Below are 22,894 nucleotides of genomic sequence, written 5' to 3' on the forward strand. Positions count from 1 at the left end.
AAAAAAGGGGAAAACACCCCCCCAAAATGTTTAACTCCCCCACCCCCACGTTTACGCGCCTATAAACGTAAATACGCGTCCGGTGCCCCAGCGCGCAAAAATTACAATTGCGCTACACATGTTACATATCGCCGCGAACGTCGCAGTGAGAGCAATCATTTTAGGGCCATCAATCACTGATAACACTAAACTGATGAGCGGTAACAGCTTTTAAAGCGTCGCCTATGGCCAATTTTGGGTATTATCGTTTTTTGAGGTTTCGCGCGCGCACGCAATTTTAAGGCTTGACATGTTTAGTGTCTTTTTACTCGACGTGACCCCGTCTTTTATATTTTACCAAAAAATTGGGTAATAATAAATGTTTTATCATTTAATATAGGGGAAACTGTTTTTTTTTTTAAAAGTTTGGTAATTTTTCCTTAATATAGTAAAAAAATAAAACCCCCAGTGGTGAATAAATACCACCAAAATAAAGCTCTATCTGTCCCCAAAAAAGGGTATAAAATTCATTTCAGTACAGCGCTGCATGACGGAATAAATGTCAGTTAAAATACCGCAGCGCTGAATACTGAAAAATGGCCTGGATGGGAAGGGGGTTTAACACCGCGGATGTCAACTGGTTAAGGCGTTTTGAAAGAACTGAATGTAATTAGATCACGGTGTGCCCTGTTCTGTTTTAATTAGTTTTAAAAGCAGAAATGGTTTTGAGGCTGGAAAAAAACTATCCATAATTTAACATAACTAAACAAATCCACGTGTTGGCAGAATTTGTGCATTCATTCAGGCACATGTGTTTCCAGTATGCCCTGAGCACAACCTAGTTCAAACCAGAGAGAGCCTCATTGTCTGCCGTGACTCACATGTGTTATTGTTTTGTAGTGTAGAGAACATGTAGGAAAACCTCTGAGACCATAGACAGACCTCCCTCTTTCTCCCTAGAAGAGAAAACAGCCATTTCATTTTGTATGTGTCAGCATTGGTTAGGACAGGTATAGATGGCCATTGAAGAGCTTGGTATAGATGGTACATTGGAGAAGCATCCTGAGATCCACCTGTATTGGGTTGTGTTCACTGCAGCCCCGCAATGCTTATATTTTTTCATATGCAAGTGCCAGGCGACATTACAGGTGCCCGGAATCTCCCAATCCCCCAATTTGACCAGGAACATAGTGTAATATATTAAAATGAAGGCCATTTAATTATTTGTTTTTCTTGTAAAACTGGAAAATACTTCTTTTGCTTGGAAAATAGATTTTTTTCGGCTTCGGCACCCGTGTTCTTTTGCTGCAGCTGTCATTTGGTACCAGAACAGCTAATATGGTATATGTTGGTACGGCACAACCTAGCAGTTTAGGTTATAGACAGCGGAAGCAGGGTATATGGTTTTGGTCTGGAAAGGTTGCAATTCACCTTATGAAAAATTGTACTTGCCCCTGCATTTGTTCTATGAGCAGTGATTTCACAGAAGGCATTGGCCATTGGCTGCCATGACAAGTATCTCAATAGAGCAATGAGCGAGCTTCAGCAGAGATCCTCTTAGCTCTGGTAACTTGATTCTTTGCAAACATGTGTTTTGTTATTTACATTTTTAGGGGGGACACAATAATCCCTTACCAGACCCTTGATCCGAGCAGGAGCCTGGCAGAGCAGGACAGGAGGAAGGGGGGGGAGGGGGGGTGAGCGTGCATTCCACCCACCTCCTGCACCATACCAGGCCACATGCCCTCAACATGGAGCGGGTGCTTTGCCAGGGTGGACCCCCTGGAAAAGCACCTTGTCCCCATGTCGATGAAGACACTAGAGATAGTGAGATATTGGTCAAAGCCTTAGGGTGGAAAGATAACTTGAGCAGGCGGCATAGGTGCACAAGCAGCATGAGGCACACATTCTAAGCATTGCAACAGGGATATTACTATAGAGTGTTGGGACTTGGTGCCACTGGCAGTCAATCTAAGGGTTCCCAAGCAACAGCAGGAGTAGGTATAAGGCGGAAATGGTCAGAGCCGCTTCCTAAAAAAGTTGTACCGAACCAACAAAAATAACACTGGATTCAGAGTTGACTTGGAACATCAGAATTCCTGTAATTCATTATGAATCTACAACTGGAAGGAAAAGATCAACCCTAATCTCCTCTGTACAAATATACAACTGGAAGGAAAAGCCACACAATTGACGATAGCTGGTCCAATGAATGACTGTTTCCCCTGCGTGTGACCTCATAATGATGGGGCTACAGGGGTGATTCTAAATCTGGGATACTGAGAATGTTTTCAGTGCAAAAATCACTATAGAGCTACCAAAGGAGACCGAAAGGTCAACTTTATGATTTGTCCTATGAGAACTGCCTTGCAGCACTGGGGGTCCCCGGTTCGAATCCTGGCCAGGTCACTATCTGCAAAGGAGTTTGCATGTTCTCCTTGTGCTTGCGTGGGTTTCCTCCGGGTACTCCGGTTTCCTCCCACACTCCAAAGACATGCTGGTAGGTTAATTGGCTCCTGTCTAAATTGGCCCTGTATGTATGTGAGATAGGGACCTTAGATTGTGAGCTCCTTGAGGGTAGGGACTGATGTGAATGTGCAACTATGTAAAGCGCTGCGTAAATTGTCGGCGCTATATAAATATTAGCGTTAAACATTGTGTGGCCCTTTTCTGAGGTTGGGGACCCCAGTTGAGGTCCCACTATACCTTGTAAGTTGACAACCACTGGTCTAAGAGGTAAGGATTAAGCAGAAATACTTACCTTATTCTTCACTCCCTGGGCAACCAGCGCTTTCCTCCATTCCCGGTATGTGGATGGACGCTTGAAGTACAATGCAGGACTGCTGGTCCTGCTACATGATGATGGCCGAGAGGCCGCAGCCACGTGGCTAAAGAAGAGGAACTTTGTGGTTATGCGGTGAGGAGGAAGCCTGTGTGAATGAGGAATACGGTATTTCTGCTTATTGCTTAAACTAAATGAGCATTTACCCCTTGCTGTGCTGGGGGAGGGGCACTACATCCGAATTTCTTAAAGAAATGACGGCAGTTTAACTTTAAAGAAAGGATTTGGTTGCATTTGGATTTTAAAGTGTAACAGTGACCAGGTTATGGAGATTCAAACTCAGTCATATTTGTAATGAACGTTAACTGAGCTTTAAGGAGACATTGTCAACTTGCCCTACCACAACAAAGTAAAAATATCTTTGTAAAGGGGCCGGACTTTTCAATATGTTTGCTAAGATGAAAAACACAGTCTCTGGTCAGTGATTCGGAAAGTACTGAATACAGAATACAGAATGTAAACAAGAAATACAATCTTGAACATTTGACTTACAAATATAGTGAAAGTGAAAAATAAAGCAGTGTCCCTCTGGCATATAGTACTGTCCCTAATGAGCCAACATTGTAGAGCGAGTAAGCCAAAACAATACAGTAAAGCTAGTCCTGAAAAATGGTAAATTTGGACAAAAGTCATACAATGCTGGCTGTTGTTCTCTCTCGACGCGTTTCACCAGGGTCAGGCTTTCCTCAGGAGAGGGACTTAATGCCAGGAAAGAAAGCTATGCCATGGACGCAGGAACACCTAAGCCTGGCATCAACCATCATCCCCAATGGGGACAAGGGATGACAGGAGGGGCAAGGCCATAAATCACATGCACTGAACAGATTGCTGCGTTCCCTTTATCCATGCCAGTGTACAACTAATATCCTTCCTTTTTGGTCCACCACACAGGAGGGACGCTATATAGGACTTCCTTTCTACATACAGTCCGGCGATGGCTGCATGGCATTGCTCAGGGCCGGTTTCCTGATGATGACCACACTTGACCATGCCTGAGTAATGTGTGTTGAAATGATCATTCTAAGTCTCTGCCTGCAGGGCCGGATTTACTATCCCTGCTGCCCCAAGGCCAGGTTCCTCAATGCGCCCCCCTATATGCAGGCTGCATACAAGTGATCTCGACATCGCCGAGATCACTTGTACCAAACAAGCAGTGGCTTCCCTGCTGTACATTTAGCCCTGCTTGCCCAAAGAACTACTACCTGCCCGGTGCCCAGAACTGCATGTCCCAGGCATCGGGAGATAGGAATTCCACACTCCTGCTGCCCCTCTACTCCCTGCTGCCCCAAGGCCAGGCCTGGGTTAGCCTTGTGGGAAATCCAGGTCTGTCTGCCTCAAACCCATGTGACAGGGTGACAATGCAAGAGAACAACTGGGAGACAGGGACAGAGCGTTGTCACATCAAGTGACCTTCATGGCAGGATCACCGGTTATTATTTAAATCAAAGTTGCAGATATTAAAAGTATTGTTAATGACTTTAGTGATTGGGTTTGCATCTACTTTAAATGATGCCCAACCGATCAGTGATGTGATTATTTGTTGTACTCAGGACTATAGGAAATCTTTTGCATGTTTCTACAAACAGCATTCAAAAGCAAATATTGAATTCTCTGATGTATTTGGGTCTGCTGATTCTCTAGTATAATTGCTGTCTAGTAAACTGTCCCACAATGGCTGCAGTGGATGCACAATTGTAATAGAGTTAAAGGAGAACTATGAGATGAGTGCTTTTCACTCACCTCATAGTTCTAGCCGACCTGTGACAATGAGACTGTCACAGGTTGGCTCAGTAGATCGGGAGGTGATCGAACACATACCGGCGCTCGCTCACCTCTCGATCCTGTCACGGCTCTCTGCCGTGACAGGGGAGGGGCTGGATTCCCCCCTCCCCGCTCCGATCCGCCAGCGTTGAGCAGCAGCTCGCGGTATACTGAGCCTGGGGTGACGGGAGGACACTAGTTTGTGTCCTCCCGTTACCCTAAGGAGAACTATGGGGAAAAGCCTTAACCCCATAATTCTCCTTTAAAGCAGTCCTGTACAGAGATATTAAAAATAATGCTATATATAAGACGCGGGAGGGGAAGTAGACACTGTGCATGATTCTTTACGTGATGAGAGATTCAATACTGTTTTCTATTATGTTTTTCAAAGTTTCATTTTTAAAAATGAAAACCACTAAGCAGCTATGTTATAAAAGTGACATTTTCGCCACCTAACCTTATAAACTGGGTAGATAATTGAAACTGCCTGGTATGGTTTTGAACTATTTTTTTACACCTTGAGAGTTCATTCTAAGAGCTAGCAATCCTCCCCGAAATATGGGGTCCCAACCCCTCACTGAGCACTTCTGTCCCATAGCAAGCTGGTAAGGTTTCCTAAGGACCCCTTTACAGGTTCACTAGGCGAAAATTGCTTTCATTTTACATCTCAGGGTGGGTTCTTGGTTTATTGTTGGGTAAAACAAACAGTTGGGCTCCAGACACTTTAATCCCTTCTGTAGTTTATTTGCTCACTAAACTCAATAAGGAGTGTTGGGGCACAGGATACCCAAAAGCAGGAAAACATCCCAAACCTTCTAATAGCAGCTGAATTGATAGGGGACTTTTAATAGCAGCCAGCAATTGTCCCATTGACCCTATGGGAGCAGTCACAGGTACCTTATGCAATAGGGCAATGAGGTCACCATGTGAGGTCCATAGGCAGCAGCTTCTCCAAAGCTCTCAAGGATGCTCTTCAATATAGTAGACTTCTCTGAAGATGCTCCATAGAGGTAGGCATCTTCCATAGTAGATTAGTATGCTCAATACATGTAGCCATTCTCCAAAGTACATTAAGATGCTCCATATTGGTAGCCATGTTCCATAGTAGAGTAAGATTCTCCAAACAGGTATCCATCTTCCATAGTAAATTAAGATGCTCCATACAGGTAGCCATCTTCCATAGTAAACTAAGATGCTCCATACAGGTAGCCATCCTCCATAGTAGATTAAGATGCTCCATATAGGTAGCCATTCTCCAAAGTACATTAAGATTCTCCATATTGGTAGCCATGTTCCATAGTAGAGTAAGTCTCTCGAAACAGGTAGACACCTTCCATAGTAAATTAAAATGCTCCATAGAGGTAGTCATGCTCCATTTTAAATTATGATGCTCAATACAGGTATTCATCTTCCATAATAGATTTCCTGAGGCATTAGCACAGGCCAGCACTTACATTGGGTCTTCAGCACCTGCTCCCAGCTAGGGTAAAGCCCAAGAAGAAGAGACCTCCTCATGGTTGCATCCTCACTAGGCAAAAGCTCAGAAGGGAAGTACAAGACCCTTCAAGAAGGTTGCTTCAAATATTTATCTTTCCCCTTTAGCTTACATCACTGGAATAAAACCCTGAGTGACTAAGGTAGATAAATATTCATCACTCATACAACTACTGGAGACAACATAACAGCAGCAAGCAGATATAATGTCCTTAGCTTAGGAGTAACCTAAGAAGCACAGAATATATACAAAGGCAGGGTCCCTACAAAAACAATATATTATATATTGAGATTCCACTTTATCACCCTTCCAAAATACTATAAAAATCTCACAATTGAAAAGCAAGGGCAGTACCTGTGTTCCCTGCCCTTTACCTTGAACGGGAGCATTTCAGCAATAACTAATGTTTCGTATCTTTTTAGGTGTCAGACGCCAGTGGCTCCATGAAAGTGTCTGTGGTTGCGGAGGAAAACCCATTCTCCATGGGCATGCTGCTTTCTGAAGAATGCTTCATCTTGGACCATTCCTCCGACAAAAAGATCTTTGTATGGAAAGGTCAGATTTCCGGTTTAACTAATTTCAGCGTCATACGTGACAATCAAATCGTCAAGTTTTCCATTCTGTTGTTATAATGAGCTTCTGGGTGCTCGCCGCCAACTCTGATCCAGGGGCTGAATAATGAACCGCAAGACAATTCAAACTATTGTGACAGCACAAAGAATATTCCGAGTTGTGCTGGTCATACTAATCTCAAAAGGCTTTTTTGAGTATTCAATAATGCTACGAAAAGCCTATAATAACTTATTTTTAAAGGGTCAGTCCAACTGAAACTGATATTCTTGTGTTTGATAGATGCTTGGGATTTAAAGAAGGCCATGTGTGCAGGGAGCACACAGACAAACTCGGGTGCGTGCTGGACGCACACGGAACAGCCTGGGGTGGCTGGGAGTGGTCAGAAAGGTCGGTGACCCCAAGGACCTGTCGGACAGACTGCTAAGAGAGCAGAGTGAGGGCTCACGAGGGGTGAGCAAGCGTGAGTGTCTTGAAGCTGTGGAAAGCTACCGAGCGAAGCTAAAAGACTGTCAGATGGGTGGGGTCAACTTTAAGGTGTCATTCACACAGCGTAGAGTCGGGCCGTACAGATCCGTGCAGCGTACACAGACGTATCAGGCCATTCCCGGGAGGGACAGGTGATGTGTGTGATTGCATGCACCAGCCCGTCCTTCTCTATGGGAGGACACGGCTGTACGCACACCCGAGCTACACATCTGTGCGGGTGCCCATACTCGGACGCAGACACGATGCGTCTGAGCACGGACACCCGCACGGATGTGCAACTCATCTGGGCCTATGACAGCGTACGGCTGTGTCCTCCCATAGGGAAGAACAGGCTGCTGCGTGAAATCACACGCAGCACCTGTCCCTATCGGGAACGGCCTTCGCTGTGTGAATGAGGCCGAAAACCCAAGATGCATACAAATGATATTAATTGTGTTAATTTGTTGCAGGTAAAAATGCAAATTCTGGTGAGAGGAAAGCAGCAATGAAGACAGCAGAAGAGTTTATACAGCAAATGAATTACCCTAAAAACACACAGGTACTGGGTCATATATGAAAAAATTTAACTGATGAAATGGGGTCATACCATGAGGAACATGCCATCTGCAGTCAGGGTGCAGAGAAGGATACGCTGCTGTGCCCCCGGCCTCCTCCACCTCCGCCGCCAGACCAATGCTGCTGAGTCCCGGCCCTGCCTCCTCCTCCAACTGGAGCTCTATGGGTTTTCAAGTTTCCGGTGTTTTTGTTTTGGCCAGTGTAATGCAGTATCATCTGTGACATCCTCTTGTCATTGTCCTTGTGTCGCCTTTCTGTTTTTTCTTTGTGATGTTGTATTATCTTGTGCTATCAGAGCTCCCAATCCAGGAAAACTTCACACCCCAAATTCTTCCCATGCCCTCTTCCACTTGCCACATATTTTGTAATGGCCATCACTGAGGTAGTAGAAGTTCTTGTGGTTCCTCCCCAGATGGATGGAAGTCTCCACCTCCAGCATGGACATTCCTGAATCCTCCATTTTGTTACCAAGCCTGAGGTTGCTAGGAAGAGGAGACCAGATGTTAGGCACAAAAATGCATGCAAAACGCACAAAAAGCACCTGAAAACAAATGTGTTTTGCATTTTCAGGTACTCGCATTGAAGTCTAGGGGGCCAAACCCCACTGATTCTAGCCAAAAAAAGGCTTTTGTATTTTTTCAGCAGACAGGTGGCATCACATCTCTCATGGTATGACCGGGCACTATGTAATGGGAAGCACTGTCACACTTTGGGTAACACCCAACAAATTGCTCCGGTGTGAATGGGTGGGCTAAGATCTTGCTTGCAGCTGTCAGAGCATCTTCTTGTCTGTGGTGCCATCTAGTGGTGATCACACCTAACAGCAGTTACTGTGTTCATGAGCTGTGAACCAAAGTTAAAATTACACCAGTGTGACACTTATATGCTATAAACTGAACACATATTAGGCCATAGAGAACATGCCAGCTTATGAACATGCCACGCCTGTTCTCTTTATAGTATGCCCTTATCTTCAAAAATCAGTTTTGGTGCTTTCTTTTTAAAGGGGCTTCCATTTCGCTTTCATTGTCATTGTTCAATAACTACAGTGTGTTGGTTATAATACAGTACACTTGTCATCACAGAAATATGCTGGCGGCCATTGCTGGCTTCCTTCTGAAAAATAGGATTGTGTTTTTATCATAAAATCCTTTTCTCTGAGTCCATTGAGGGACACAGCTGTAAAGAATTCTGATACTTAGGGTTATGCTGCTGCCCTCTTAGTATCAGAATTCTTCAGAGCCGTGTCTCTTGATACAGGACGATAGAGAAAATAGGATTTTGCTCTTACTGTAAAAAACACTTTTCTTGGAGAGGCAGCAGCATAACCCTAAGTATCAGACTTCTTCATAGCTGTGTCTCTCAATAGACGATTAGACATGTGCGATTCGTTTCGTTACGAATCGAAATTCGTACGAATTTTCCTGATTTGTAAATTCGGAAGCATCCGAAATCCGAATTGCAGTTTCCGAATTATATCCGAAATACGAAATTCCGTTAACGAATTTCGGATCCGAATTTCTTTGAAACAGGAACTAATATTACCCCTGTAAATGAGGTTAAACAACATGACAAGATTTTTTTTTTAATCCGAAATACGGATCCGCTGCTGCTGAGGGTTGCATTACAATACACAGGCAGGAAATACGAAATTCCATTGACGGAATTTCATTCCGTTACGAACATTCGTTATATTGAAATTAAAAAGCAAAGTACATTTATATTGGAGTTGATGGTAGTTTTTTTTTTTTATCCGAAATAAGAAATTCGGATCCGGAATCCATTAACGGAATTCGTATTTCGGATATAAAAACAACTACCACATCGACTCCAATATTAACAAAGGTATTTTTGCTTTTTAACTTCATCATAACGAATGTTCGTACAGTCACGAAAATGTGCCGAAACTAACGAAAATTCGTATTTCGTACAAATCCGAATTGAGTTTCGGGTACGAATACGAAATAACGGATATTCCGAAACGGAACGAAAAGAAACAGAACAAATTTTTTGACGGCTCACAAGTCTATAGACGATAGAGAAATACTATTTGCCTGGCTGCATCTGGTTGGACCTGGATTCGAGCAGCCTTTTTTGCTCTACATTTGGAGAACTGTTCCATTCATGAACTGGTAAAATATGTCCTAGACCCACCACCAGTTCACTTCTTAGTTGGGAGAGCTCAAACTCCGGTAGTATTAAGTCCAGGACCACTGATAGGGGGGTATAGACAGTAGTCCCCTACCAGGCCCCATCGAGTCAGCAAGAGGGCCCTTCCATTCACAACCCTCCTATTCTTGGCCACATGTGATATGGCAATCCATTATGTGGGTTGTCATGTTTGAGAATTGGTGGGGGTGGACTAGGGTTGCCACCTTTTCTTCAAATGAAACCCGAACACTCTAGCGCTGTGCGCAGCAATTTTTTTTTTCTTAGAGGAGGGAGCGAGGAGAGGCAGCCAGGAGAGGAAGTAAAGAGACCAACTACAAATCCCAGCAATACATTATACAGCAATACAAAATAATATGAAGCTACATACTGTTGTTCTGGGTTGGCGCCCTGGTGTCTCCAGGTGGCCTGTGCGCGCTCTCAGGTGGCCTGCGCGGGCTCTCAGGTGGGCTAGGGGATTCTCAGGTAGGCTGTCTGGGCTATGGTGTCTCGCCAGAGGTCCGCAGGTGGGCAGCACGGTGTCAGGGAGCCAGAAGAGGAGAAGGAGGCGGAGGAGCAATAACAGATGCAGCTGCCGAGGTCCCCGGCATGCATGATCTTGGACAGCATCTGCCTGAAACCCGGATCTTCCTCTGAGCTGCGGGCACCTGTACACAGGCACAGGCTGCCCGCAGCTCAGAGGAAGATCTGATTTCAGGCCGATGCAACTGCCCGAGATTGTGCTTGGCAGGGACCTCTGCAGCTGCATCTGTCAGAAAATGTAAAGTGCCGGTGTCGGCACTGAGTGTCTTGTGTCCGGGTGTCATCTGGCTGGACACCCGGACACAAGACTCCAAAACCAGACTGTCCAGGTGAAAACCGGACAGGTGGCGACCCTAGGGTGGACTCTTTGGCAGTGCTGGCTAGCAGGAGATATGGTGGCACACAGAATAGTTCGAATGAGGTGGGCAGTGTGAGCGGAGGATTCCCTGGCAGGATAAGTGAGGAGGATCAGTACATGTCCATTCTGCTATAGGCTAGATGTCATGGGGGAAGGCAGTATTTTTGTACTGGGACCGGGCATGGAAGGCTTAGTCTCCTTTTGGGAAGTCTGTACAGGGTCCCATAATTTCTAATATTGGCTCTGGCTAAGTCTATTTGGACCTACAGTAAGTTAAGTCTAAATACATCAGAGTGAGGTGGTGCTCCTCATAAGGTCATGGGCTACCCTATCTTTACAATACACAATCATCTACTTCTAGGATGGGCAAATTACAGAGAAAAGGTTAGAGAAGTGGACTGGCAAGCTTCTACTTGTTCACATCTACCCTACGATTGCCTGTGGTTAATCTTTCCATTGGAAGTGCATGATAAGTTTGTTAGAATTTGCTCATTACCAAAAATTACCAAAATTGAATTATAAAAAAACTGTACATTGGCATGACCAAGATGGTTTGTGAAGAAGTTTAAGAGAAAACTAGACTTTCACAGTTGTACTTTTTTCTAGATTCAAGTGATTCCAGAGGGAGGGGAAATGCCGATCTTCAAGCAGTTCTTCAAAGACTGGAGAGACAAGGACGAAAGCGACGGCTTCGGAAAGGTTTACGTCACTGAGCGAATTGCTCAAATTCAGCAAGTGGATTTTGATGCCACTAAGCTGCATGAATCTCCTGAAATGGCGGCTCAGCACAACATGGTGGATGATGGATCAGGGAAGGTCGAGGTAAAAGCATTGGCGTTAAGGAAATATGCAGTAAAAGATTATACAATTTTAACCAGTCCGGAATGGGCATTTTTCAAAATCTGAATATTGCAGACTTACTTCTCAGGGCTGACTGTGTGTGCTGTTATTCCGTTGTATTCTCTCCCAGTTAGAGCAGAATTGTCAGGCTGTAAGGTCCCCCATGGATGTTGATGTGTATCCTATCTGAGCATAGTGCTGATACCTGACACACACTCTGGGCTATTAAAAGAGTAAAAAAACTGATAAAATTGCCTGAAATCGCGACGGCACCAGTTTTCAACTATATTTTAACAGCACTAAGCTCAGACAGGGCACTTATGCTCTGACAGGGAGAGAATGCAATCAGTGGCATCACTAGGGGGGTGCAGCCCGCACCTGGGTGACACCATTGAAGGGGTGACACCAAAATGATTCACAGTCATTTTGGTGTCACCCCCCTCTGAAAAGTCGGGCACTCGGTCATGGACCGAGAGCCGGACAGTTGCAGGAGAGAGGAGGGGACCCGGCGGCATACCTTATCTTGCAGGGTGAACGTCCCCTCCTCTCTCTGCCATCGTCCATCACCAAGATGGCTGCCGGCAGGTATCACCAAGATGGTCTCGCATGACGTCACGGTGGGGTGTCACCCGATACCTGCTCCGGTGACGCCTCGCCTCGGGACGCCTGTGAATGCAATACAAGTAGATTTGTAACTGTTTCTCTTTAAACAATCAATATGCAAAACAACTTCTGTAAGAACTATAAAAAGTGTAGTCAGAGATGTACATCTAGATTTCAGACGCCTGTCATATTTAAAGATTTTCAATATCAAATTCATTAGTCTGTTCATCCTAAACTGATATGTCAGTTATCAATAGGCTCTTGTAGGCTAGCCCATTCTTTTACTTAGTACTTGATTAGTGGATGCATAGACAACCTGTTCCACAGAGGACTGACTAAAGGTGCACTTAGATAGTCTCTGGTGCACTGTTTGTCCATCCTAAACTCATAAAACATCTATCAGAGTGGGCTCTGCTAGACTAGTTCATTCCTTGGATTCAGATTCTAGTTCATTTGTTGACTCAGATAATCCCAAGTACAGTGCTTGGACACTTACCTTTAAAGGGCCTAACTTTTTCCATCCTGTTACCTTCTTTCCCTAAGATTTGGCGTGTGGAGAGCAATGGACGAATCCCAGTTGACCCGAGCACATACGGACAATTCTATGGAGGAGATTGTTACATAATTCTCTACACTTATCCAAAGGGACAGATTATCTACACTTGGTGAGTTTTTTATACATTACACCCAACATACACGTGGAAAATGTACAGAATATAACCTGACCTATTATCACAGAAAATGTCATTGTTGGCTTTATCGGCATTTGAAGCCCAAGTCTTGAGAGACAAAGGCCTCTCTGAATCAGTGATTCTCATGCTGTTAAAAGCAAGCAAATCTACCTCTCACAAGGTCTAACATCGCACAAAGAATGCATACTTCACCTAGTGCAAGGAAAGAAGTTTTCACCCCATGGAAAGACTCCTAGCTTTTTGCAATCAGGTCTGAGTCAGCATTTGGCCTTGAGTACCATCAAAGTGCAAATTTTGGTGCTTGAAATCTTATTTCAAAAGACTGCGTGCCCTCCAACTCTTTAGTTAAGACTTTTGTACGGAGTGTTTCTCATGTAGCTCTCCTTGTGCAACCACCTGTGACACTGTGGAATTTGAATGTGGTTCTCTTGGCACTTAAAAAAAGTCTCTTGAACTGATCAGGGATATTCCACTTTCCATCCTTACTCAAAAGGTTGCCTTCCTTTTTACCATCACCTCTGGGAATCGTGTGTCTGAGCTGGCAGCTGTGTCCTGCAAAGAACCATTTTTGGTTTTACATAAGAATAAAGTGGGGTGGAAGCTCAGAACCCCCTTCCTTCCCAAGGTAATTTTGACCTTCCACTTCAATCAGGACTTTGTTCTTCCATCTCTCTGCCCAGCTCCAGTACATCAGAAGGAGATTTTCCTTCATTGTCTGGATGTAGTTTGTGCTGTGTGGGTTTTCCTCATTGCCACTGCTTCTATTAGAAAAACTGATTGACCTTTTGTGATTCCTGATGGTCCCCATAAAATGGAACCAGCTTCTTGCTCCACCATTTCTTAGCAGCTCTAGCAAATCATTAGTCAGATTCATGGTCCTACAGATCGGGTTCCACCCTTTCCTGTAAAAGATCTGTGAGCGCTTCTTGGGCTTTTTGGCATCAGACAACTGCTTACCAGATTTTCAAGACCGTCACCTGGTCTTCTGTTCCCATATTCTCTGAGTTTTACCAGCCGGCTTTGGATATAAGGTTCATTTAGGTGGTTCTTTGAGCTGCAGACTGCTCCTAGTTTTACTGTAGTTATTATGTGGGCCCTAGCGTTTTGTTTGCTGTGTTGTCCACTCCTCAGTTGGATGGCTTTAGGATGATCCAATTATTCTGAATCCGTTATTCCTAAATCAACAACAAAGGGTAATAGGATTTTTGTAGTTTTCTGGAGTTCATTAAAGGCACAGGTCCCACCACTCGGTGTTTGTGATCTACTCCTGGTACTCCTGTTCTACAAAGCTGATGAAGTTAAATAAATGTTCTTCCTGAAATGGTAGATGATACCTAACCTCTCTTATTGCCAATGTCTTCAGTCTCTGCTGTACTGTATGAGAAATTGCCCCTGAGTCTGACACTTCTAGGTGTTGTAATTGCTTGGTTTTCCTCAATGCTATATGGTTCCACCTGCAGGCCATTACATAAATACAGGACACAGTAGTGATATAGGGCCTGGCGGAGCAAGCCATTGAGCATGAGCACAATGGGGGACCAATCATCCAGCAGTCCTGGAAATGTGAGATGCTGAAGATTCTTTGGACTATGGTTTCTCTTCATCTCGGCAGAGATCACTGGTCAGAGGTGGATATTAAAGGTATTTTATGCAGGGAGACAGCTAATATCCAATCATTGTTTTAGACACATGGTCACTTTAAATATCCTTTACCAAAAATATGTTATTGTAATTAGTCAAGCCCCTACTTGGAAAAGTGTAGCAACTAGGCAGCATGGTCCTGGAGCCAGGTTCTGGTCCTTATACACGATCCTGCAAAGGTTCTCCCTGAGTCAGCAAGGGTTCTTTCTGCTAGGCCAAACCATTAACAGTTCTATGGATTCATGAAACCTGCAGAGCCTCTACTCCACCCTGTTTTCATTAAGCTGGTCCTCAGTGATGTATTTAGACCTTGGACTGCCCTATGATGACCAAGATCCAACCACCAAACTGGAGTTTTAGGAAAATGACTGCTAGAGTGTGCATCTGCATTATATGCCATGTGGACCATCCAACAAGGCAAAACAGGGGTGACGTTTCCTGAACCTAAGGAACTTTCTGACTTCCAATATCCCCTGCTTCTCTTTATCCTATAGTCCTCTTTCTGTCTATAGCCAGCAATGTTGAGAAGTGGACAGAGAAAATTATATCAAGGCTTGTTGCTGCTGCTCATGCTAGGCATTGGCTCACATAATTCCAACTTATGCTACAATGAGGCAAAAAACAGATCCAGTCACAACAGTCCTCTAAATGAATGAGAACCTTCACAGACATTCCTCTAAATTGTTCCACAAGCATATGAGGAATCAAACCAATTAAGATAGGGCTTCCAGTTCTTTCAGAGGATATCATCTTTACATGTAATATGGCACTCAGAGGTAAAGACAGAATTATGGTTTGGAGGCACAATATCGCCTTCACCTGGTTATATATACTCTGTCTCGGCACTTGCCATACCAGGGGGTATGTCCTATTCTTTACCTTTAGAGGAATAGACCACATGCCTTTTGCTAATTCCCTAGCAAACCCCCTCCCCGAGGGACCCCAGCTTGCGCCTGTCATCACAAGGGCCTACAGGTGGTCTTCTCACTTGTCACCCTGCCTGTTCTCTTCCAGTTGCTGATAATGCCTGCCACCCCTAGACACCCTCTTCTAGGCTTTGATGCAATTATACCAAACCAACTCAACAACTACAGTAGATGCCATCCAGTAGTCTCTTCCCTCAGTCACATATCAGAAAAAGTTCCTACAAAGCCAGAACTCCGATGTTTCCGTACATCTGTATGGAGAACCTATCACCCTTTTACATGAAATATCAACATGAACAATATGATGCAAATATGTGGACATATGTGTATGAAAACCATGTTACATAACTGTATAGTATGTTTACATGACAACATTTCTCTTTCTGCTTATTCCCTTTAGATACAATAAGCTGTTTCTTTAACAAATATTTGCACGCGTTAACCGACACTGCGTTTATTTTGTCTAGGCAAGGAGCTCAGGCCACTCGTGATGAACTAACCACATCGGCTTTTCTAACCGTGCAGCTGGATCGCTCTCTGGGGGGACAAGCTGTCCAGGTCGGTTTTGCTCTCAGAGCAGTAATGCACAGCTTGCAGCTATTGTACAGGTCTATTTGGGAGTGTGATGTAAGGTTAGATGCGTGCAGACATTTGCTTTTCACGTGCAAGCGTTTGGCAGATGTATGTAGTTGGTCTCATGTGGTAAGAAAGCACTTTTTTTTTAAAGCTGAACTCCAGAAATCTTTTTTGTTGTGTGTGTAAACACCACGAATGACATGTGACCTCGAATTAAGGCGATCCTCGGTCCGGTTGGCTGTTGCTTAGTGCAAAAATCATAGCTGCCTTGATGCCAGATTCCACACAAAGCGCTATACTTCTGGTGCCGTGGGGATGAACAGGTGTGGCTGCGACAGAGAAGGGTTCCAGTCATATACCCGCCCCACTTCTCCCTATCTCCATTCACAAAAAGCCTTGTATTCAATAACAGCATTCAAATCATTGTAGTAAGTGAACCTGTCATATAAAGAACCTAACATCAGCATATAAGCACTTAATATTGTGATTTCATCCTTAGCAAAACATGTAGCAATTATATTTCTTTATCAAACAACTATTTTAAATTAGTAACGCACATTGATAACAATCTCAGTATTTATTTCAGTTGGTGTGCTTGGAATGATTGCAGATAGATAGATAAAGAGAAGAGAGAGGGAGATCGATAATAGAGAGAGAGATCGATAATAGAGAGAAGAGAGAGGGAGATCAATAATAGAGAGAAGAGAGAGAGAGATCGATAATAGAGAGAGAGAGATCGATAATAGAGAGAGAGAGAGAGAGATCGATAATAGAGAGAGAGAGATCGATAATAGAGAGAAGAGAGAGAGATCGATAATAGAGAGAAGAGAGAGAGGAGAGAGAGATCAATAATAGAGAGAAGAGAGAGAGAAGAGAGAGAGATCAATAATAGAGAGAAGAGAGAGAAAAGAGAGAGAGAGAGATCGATAATAGAAAGAAGAGAGAGAGATCGATAATAGAGAGAAGAGAGAGAGAGATCGATAATAGAGAGAAGAGAGAGAGAAGAGAGAGAGAGATCGATAATAGGGAGAAGAGAGAGAGAGAAGAGAGAGAGATCGATAATAGAGAGAAGAGAGATCGATAATAGAGAGAAGAGAGATCGATAATAGAGAGAAGAGAGAGAGAAGAGAGAGAGATCGATAATAGAGAGAAGAGAGAGATCGATAAAAGAGAGAAGAGAGATAGATAATAGAGAGAAGAGAGAGAGATCGATAATAGAGAGAAGAGAGCGAGATCGATAATAGAGAGAAGAGAGAGAGAAGAGAGAGATCAATAATAGAGAGAAGAGAGAGAGATCGATGAGAGAGAGATTGATAATAGAGAGAAGAGAGAGAGATCGATAATAGAGAGAAGAGAGAGAGATCGATAATAGAGAGAAGAGAGAGAGATCGATAATAGAGAGAAGAGAGAGAGATCGATAATAGAGAGAAGAGAGAGAGATCGATAATAGAGAGAAGAGAGAGAGATCGATAATAGAGAGAAGAGAGAGAGATCGATAATAGAGAGAAGAGAGAGAGATCGATAATAGAGAGAAGAGAGAGAGATCGATAATAGAGAGAAGAGAGAGAGATCGATAATAGAGAGAAGAGAGAGAGATCGATAATAGAGAGAAGAGAGAGAGATCGATAATAGAGAGAAGAGAGAGAGATCGATAATAGAGAGAAGAGAGAGAGATCGATAATAGAGAGAAGAGAGAGAGATCGATAATAGAGAGAAGAGAGAGAGATCGATAATAGAGAGAAGAGAGAGAGATCGATAATAGAGAGAAGAGAGAGAGATCGATAATAGAGAGAAGAGAGAGAGATCGATAATAGAGAGAAGAGAGAGAGATCGATAATAGAGAGAAGAGAGAGAGATCGATAATAGAGAGAAGAGAGAGAGATCGATAATAGAGAGAAGAGAGAGAGATCGATAATAGAGAGAAGAGAGAGAGATCGATAATAGAGAGAAGAGAGAGAGATCGATAATAGAGAGAAGAGAGAGAGATCGATAATAGAGAGAAGAGAGAGAGATCGATAATAGAGAGAAGAGAGAGAGATCGATAATAGAGAGAAGAGAGAGAGATCGATAATAGAGAGAAGAGAGAGAGATCGATAATAGAGAGAAGAGAGAGAGATCGATAATAGAGAGAAGAGAGAGAGATCGATAATAGAGAGAAGAGAGAGAGATCGATAATAGAGAGAAGAGAGAGAGATCGATAATAGAGAGAAGAGAGAGAGATCGATAATAGAGAGAAGAGAGAGAGATCGATAATAGAGAGAAGAGAGAGAGATCGATAATAGAGAGAAGAGAGAGAGATCGATAATAGAGAGAAGAGAGAGAGATCGATAATAGAGAGAAGAGAGAGAGATCGATAATAGAGAGAAGAGAGAGAGATCGATAATAGAGAGAAGAGAGAGAGATCGATAATAGAGAGAAGAGAGAGAGATCGATAATAGAGAGAAGAGAGAGAGATCGATAATAGAGAGAAGAGAGAGAGATCGATAATAGAGAGAAGAGAGAGAGATCGATAATAGAGAGAAGAGAGAGAGATCGATAATAGAGAGAAGAGAGAGAGATCGATAATAGAGAGAAGAGAGAGAGATCGATAATAGAGAGAAGAGAGAGAGATCGATAATAGAGAGAAGAGAGAGAGATCGATAATAGAGAGAAGAGAGAGAGATCGATAATAGAGAGAAGAGAGAGAGATCGATAATAGAGAGAAGAGAGAGAGATCGATAATAGAGAGAAGAGAGAGAGATCGATAATAGAGAGAAGAGAGAGAGATCGATAATAGAGAGAAGAGAGAGAGATCGATAATAGAGAGAAGAGAGAGAGATCGATAATAGAGAGAAGAGAGAGAGATCGATAATAGAGAGAAGAGAGAGAGATCGATAATAGAGAGAAGAGAGAGAGATCGATAATAGAGAGAAGAGAGAGAGATCGATAATAGAGAGAAGAGAGAGAGATCGATAATAGAGAGAAGAGAGAGAGATCGATAATAGAGAGAAGAGAGAGAGATCGATAATAGAGAGAAGAGAGAGAGATCGATAATAGAGAGAAGAGAGAGAGATCGATAATAGAGAGAAGAGAGAGAGATCGATAATAGAGAGAAGAGAGAGAGATCGATAATAGAGAGAAGAGAGAGAGATCGATAATAGAGAGAAGAGAGAGAGATCGATAATAGAGAGAAGAGAGAGAGATCGATAATAGAGAGAAGAGAGAGAGATCGATAATAGAGAGAAGAGAGAGAGATCGATAATAGAGAGAAGAGAGAGAGATCGATAATAGAGAGAAGAGAGAGAGATCGATAATAGAGAGAAGAGAGAGAGATCGATAATAGAGAGAAGAGAGAGAGATCGATAATAGAGAGAAGAGAGAGAGATCGATAATAGAGAGAAGAGAGAGAGATCGATAATAGAGAGAAGAGAGAGAGATCGATAATAGAGAGAAGAGAGAGAGATCGATAATAGAGAGAAGAGAGAGAGATCGATAATAGAGAGAAGAGAGAGAGATCGATAATAGAGAGAAGAGAGAGAGATCGATAATAGAGAGAAGAGAGAGAGATCGATAATAGAGAGAAGAGAGAGAGATCGATAATAGAGAGAAGAGAGAGAGATCGATAATAGAGAGAAGAGAGAGAGATCGATAATAGAGAGAAGAGAGAGAGATCGATAATAGAGAGAAGAGAGAGAGATCGATAATAGAGAGAAGAGAGAGAGATCGATAATAGAGAGAAGAGAGAGAGATCGATAATAGAGAGAAGAGAGAGAGATCGATAATAGAGAGAAGAGAGAGAGATCGATAATAGAGAGAAGAGAGAGAGATCGATAATAGAGAGAAGAGAGAGAGATCGATAATAGAGAGAAGAGAGAGAGATCGATAATAGAGAGAAGAGAGAGAGATCGATAATAGAGAGAAGAGAGAGAGATCGATAATAGAGAGAAGAGAGAGAGATCGATAATAGAGAGAAGAGAGAGAGATCGATAATAGAGAGAAGAGAGAGAGATCGATAATAGAGAGAAGAGAGAGAGATCGATAATAGAGAGAAGAGAGAGAGATCGATAATAGAGAGAAGAGAGAGAGATCGATAATAGAGAGAAGAGAGAGAGATCGATAATAGAGAGAAGAGAGAGAGATCGATAATAGAGAGAAGAGAGAGAGATCGATAATAGAGAGAAGAGAGAGAGATCGATAATAGAGAGAAGAGAGAGAGATCGATAATAGAGAGAAGAGAGAGAGATCGATAATAGAGAGAAGAGAGAGAGATCGATAATAGAGAGAAGAGAGAGAGATCGATAATAGAGAGAAGAGAGAGAGATCGATAATAGAGAGAAGAGAGAGAGATCGATAATAGAGAGAAGAGAGAGAGATCGATAATAGAGAGAAGAGAGAGAGATCGATAATAGAGAGAAGAGAGAGAGATCGATAATAGAGAGAAGAGAGAGAGATCGATAATAGAGAGAAGAGAGAGAGATCGATAATAGAGAGAAGAGAGAGAGATCGATAATAGAGAGAAGAGAGAGAGATCGATAATAGAGAGAAGAGAGAGAGATCGATAATAGAGAGAAGAGAGAGAGATCGATAATAGAGAGAAGAGAGAGAGATCGATAATAGAGAGAAGAGAGAGAGATCGATAATAGAGAGAAGAGAGAGAGATCGATAATAGAGAGAAGAGAGAGAGATCGATAATAGAGAGAAGAGAGAGAGATCGATAATAGAGAGAAGAGAGAGAGATCGATAATAGAGAGAAGAGAGAGAGATCGATAATAGAGAGAAGAGAGAGAGATCGATAATAGAGAGAAGAGAGAGAGATCGATAATAGAGAGAAGAGAGAGAGATCGATAATAGAGAGAAGAGAGAGAGATCGATAATAGAGAGAAGAGAGAGAGATCGATAATAGAGAGAAGAGAGAGAGATCGATAATAGAGAGAAGAGAGAGAGATCGATAATAGAGAGAAGAGAGAGAGATCGATAATAGAGAGAAGAGAGAGAGATCGATAATAGAGAGAAGAGAGAGAGATCGATAATAGAGAGAAGAGAGAGAGATCGATAATAGAGAGAAGAGAGAGAGATCGATAATAGAGAGAAGAGAGAGAGATCGATAATAGAGAGAAGAGAGAGAGATCGATAATAGAGAGAAGAGAGAGAGATCGATAATAGAGAGAAGAGAGAGAGATCGATAATAGAGAGAAGAGAGAGAGATCGATAATAGAGAGAAGAGAGAGAGATCGATAATAGAGAGAAGAGAGAGAGATCGATAATAGAGAGAAGAGAGAGAGATCGATAATAGAGAGAAGAGAGAGAGATCGATAATAGAGAGAAGAGAGAGAGATCGATAATAGAGAGAAGAGAGAGAGATCGATAATAGAGAGAAGAGAGAGAGATCGATAATAGAGAGAAGAGAGAGAGATCGATAATAGAGAGAAGAGAGAGAGATCGATAATAGAGAGAAGAGAGAGAGATCGATAATAGAGAGAAGAGAGAGAGATCGATAATAGAGAGAAGAGAGAGAGATCGATAATAGAGAGAAGAGAGAGAGATCGATAATAGAGAGAAGAGAGAGAGATAGATAATAGAGAGAAGAGAGAGAGATCGATAATAGAGAGAAGAGAGCGAGATCGATAATAGAGAGAAGAGAGAGAGAAGAGAGAGATCAATAATAGAGAGAAGAGAGAGAGATCGATGAGAGAGAGATTGATAATAGAGAGAAGAGAGAGAGATCGATAATAGAGAGAAGAGAGAGAGATCGATAATAGAGAGAAGAGAGAGAGATCGATAATAGAGAGAAGAGAGAGAGATCGATAATAGAGAGAAGAGAGAGAGAAAAGAGAGAGAGAGAAGAGATAGATAGATAGTAGAGAGAGAGATCATTTTAATTCTACCACCCAGGCCATGCTTCTGCCCCAACCTCAGCGCCCATTTTGTGAATAGAATTTATAACCACAGATGCTGCTAAGCTGGAATTTGCACTGCCCATCCTGCCCAAGTGGCGCACATATTGTGAGACAATAGCATATAGTGATCATCCACCGCTGCAGTAGGACGCAGGGTCATGGGTTATACTCCATGCATCCTGACACAAACCAACACTTTCACTAGCAGAGGCAAAGAATCTGCCCCAGAACTGGGCACACGAGGCAGAGAAAATTATTTTGCAGCATTTAAGTTCAAGTTATATTCACAATATTGTTGCGGGGGAGAAGGTGGGAAGCTGTAGGGGATTTCATCTGCAAAGTGCATTTATCCTTTGAATGTATGGTTTTAGCAGCCCCCTGACCCTCACCCGATCAGTATTCAGTGCTGGAGATACAGAATGGTTAGGAAATTGCCGGTTATCCTTTCTCGTGTCTTCTTCCCAGTTACATAAAATTGTTTTGAAAAGCAGCAAGGTCATAAACCAGCTGGAGAGGTTACATTGTATTTTTCCATGGTTACCGGGACCAGGAAAGAAAGACCTCTGTGCTGCAGAATGTATCGGAGATGGTCCTATCTCTCTTTATATGATGGTTATTGGTAATAACTGGGGCAATGTGATACTTTTTTAGCAATCTATGGAGATTTCCGGGCAAAAAAAGTGCAGAAATATATTAACTGAAACATTGACAAATGTATTTGTAACCTTCTCTAACTATAATTTCCTCCTTTACTTTATTATCACACATCAGATAAAATATCATATCAAGCAGTAGACGAGGTCATGACTACACATGGATTTGTGATATAGTGTGTGGAACCCCCACAAAATTGGGTTATTTTTTTCTAAATTAAAGTTGCTGTCTGGGCAAAAAACACATAATCAGCACATTTCTGCAATACATGAATATGTTCACATGTGTTATCCTTTTTAAAAGCAACCCTGATAAGGGTGGGGGCTGAGGGGGGGGGGGGGTTCTG

The 22,894-nt window shown here is 42.8% G+C and overlaps 1 protein-coding gene across 1 annotated transcript in view; it reads left to right on the plus strand.

Moving 5' to 3' along the window:
• LOC108799243 (adseverin-like) overlaps positions 1-22,894 on the plus strand; it is an 85,906-nt gene that overhangs the window by 56,345 nt on the left and 6,667 nt on the right. Inside the window, exons 6-10 of the mRNA XM_018571078.1 lie at positions 6,500-6,632; positions 7,586-7,674; positions 11,347-11,562; positions 12,727-12,848; positions 15,910-16,000. Of these exons, the coding sequence (XP_018426580.1) occupies positions 6,500-6,632; positions 7,586-7,674; positions 11,347-11,562; positions 12,727-12,848; positions 15,910-16,000 (651 nt within the window). The remainder of the gene's footprint in view (positions 1-6,499; positions 6,633-7,585; positions 7,675-11,346; positions 11,563-12,726; positions 12,849-15,909; positions 16,001-22,894) is intronic.

Source organism: Nanorana parkeri, unplaced genomic scaffold, assembly GCF_000935625.1.
Source record: "Nanorana parkeri isolate BGI_ZX_2015 unplaced genomic scaffold, ASM93562v1 scaffold1667, whole genome shotgun sequence".
NCBI classification, from domain to species: Eukaryota; Metazoa; Chordata; class Amphibia; order Anura; family Dicroglossidae; genus Nanorana; species Nanorana parkeri.